Here is a 1,353-nt window from a genome sequence, read left to right as displayed (position 1 = left end):
ATTTCTTCCAGACATAGATACACTATTTGGGGCACATTGTCTCTAAGGAAGGGATATTAGTTAATTAAGAAAATGTCAAAGCCATTATGGAATGGCCAACACCAAAAAATGTGAATGAGATTAGATCATTCATGGGATTGGCAGGATACTATAGGAGGTTCATTAGAAACTTCTCCAAGATAGGCCATCCTATCACATCCTTGTAGAGGAAGGAAAATAAGTTTGAATGGAAAAATGAATGTGCACAAGCTTTAAGCAGCTGAAGCAATTGCTCACTAATGCTCCCATGTTGAGGATTGCATATCTAGACAAATATTTTGTGGTTTGTATAGATGCCTGCAAAGAAGGGCTCAATCTTCTATGAGTCACAAAAATTAAATGAGCATGAGATAAACTACGTGACTCATGACTTAGAATTAGCATCCATTATTCATGCATTGAAGATGTGGAGACATTTCCTCCTTGACAGAAATTTCACACTCATGATAGATTATGGTGGACCCAAATATTTATTTGATCAACTTGAGTTGAATGCGAGACAAGCTAGATGGCTAGCTATACTTAGTGAATTTGAATTTGAGATCAAGTACATCAAAGACAATGAGAAAAATGTTGCTTATGCACTTAGTAGAAGAATCCAATTGAATCACATAGAAACCATAAGGTCTTATGGAGTGGATCTAGTGGAATGGATTAAGCATGCAAGACAACATGATGAGAAATATCAGCAAGTGAAGGAAAATATGCAACAAGATGACGAGGATGAGGAATATCATGTCACAAATGAGGTTCTAATACTGTTCAAGGAAACAATTTGTGTACAAGATAATTATGAATTGAAGAGGCTTATAATGAAAGAGTTTAAGGCAAAACCATACTCTGGCCATCTAGGATACCAAAATACTCTCACAACCATCAGGAAGTTCTATTATTGGCCAATGCATGGAATTCCAACAGGTGAAGGTTGAAAGTAAAAACCCAACAAGTTTATTGCAACTCATTATCATTTCAGAATGGAAGTGGGAAGTGATCTCCATGGACTTCATCACCAGTTTGCCAAGAACCTCAAAACAACATGATGCAATTATGGCGGTGATTAACAAGTTAAAGAAGAAAAACTCACTTTTTAGTAATTAAATCTACTAACTCAACAAGTTTTGTGGCTTAAGTATTCGTAAAGGAGATTTTGAGGTTGCATGGAGTCCCAAGAGATGATTTTAGATAGATATGCCAAGTTCACTTCCAAATTATGAAAGAAATTGTTTGCAGGATTGGGAACAAAATTGGCTTTCAATATAGCTTATCATCCATAGATAGATAGGAAAACAAGGAAGAAAAATAGAATCCTAGAAG

At 35.6% G+C, this 1,353-nt stretch overlaps 1 protein-coding gene across 1 annotated transcript; it reads left to right on the top strand.

The window, feature by feature from the left end:
* Positions 1 to 332: 332 nt before the first annotated feature.
* On the top strand, positions 333 to 968 carry LOC149175202 (uncharacterized). Its single transcript, XM_089421074.1, has one exon. It carries the CDS (start codon positions 333 to 335, stop codon positions 966 to 968), a length of 636 nt encoding a protein of 211 aa, XP_089277200.1.
* Positions 969 to 1,353: the final 385 nt, after the last annotated feature.

This window comes from Pinus tabuliformis, chromosome 4_1, assembly GCF_031772625.1.
Source record: "Pinus tabuliformis cultivar Carrire ecotype Pingquan chromosome 4_1, CPIR1, whole genome shotgun sequence".
Classification (NCBI taxonomy): Eukaryota; Viridiplantae; Streptophyta; class Pinopsida; order Pinales; family Pinaceae; genus Pinus; species Pinus tabuliformis.
The sequence above is the reverse complement of the archived record's forward strand: the minus strand, read 5'-3'. Positions and strand labels throughout refer to the sequence as shown.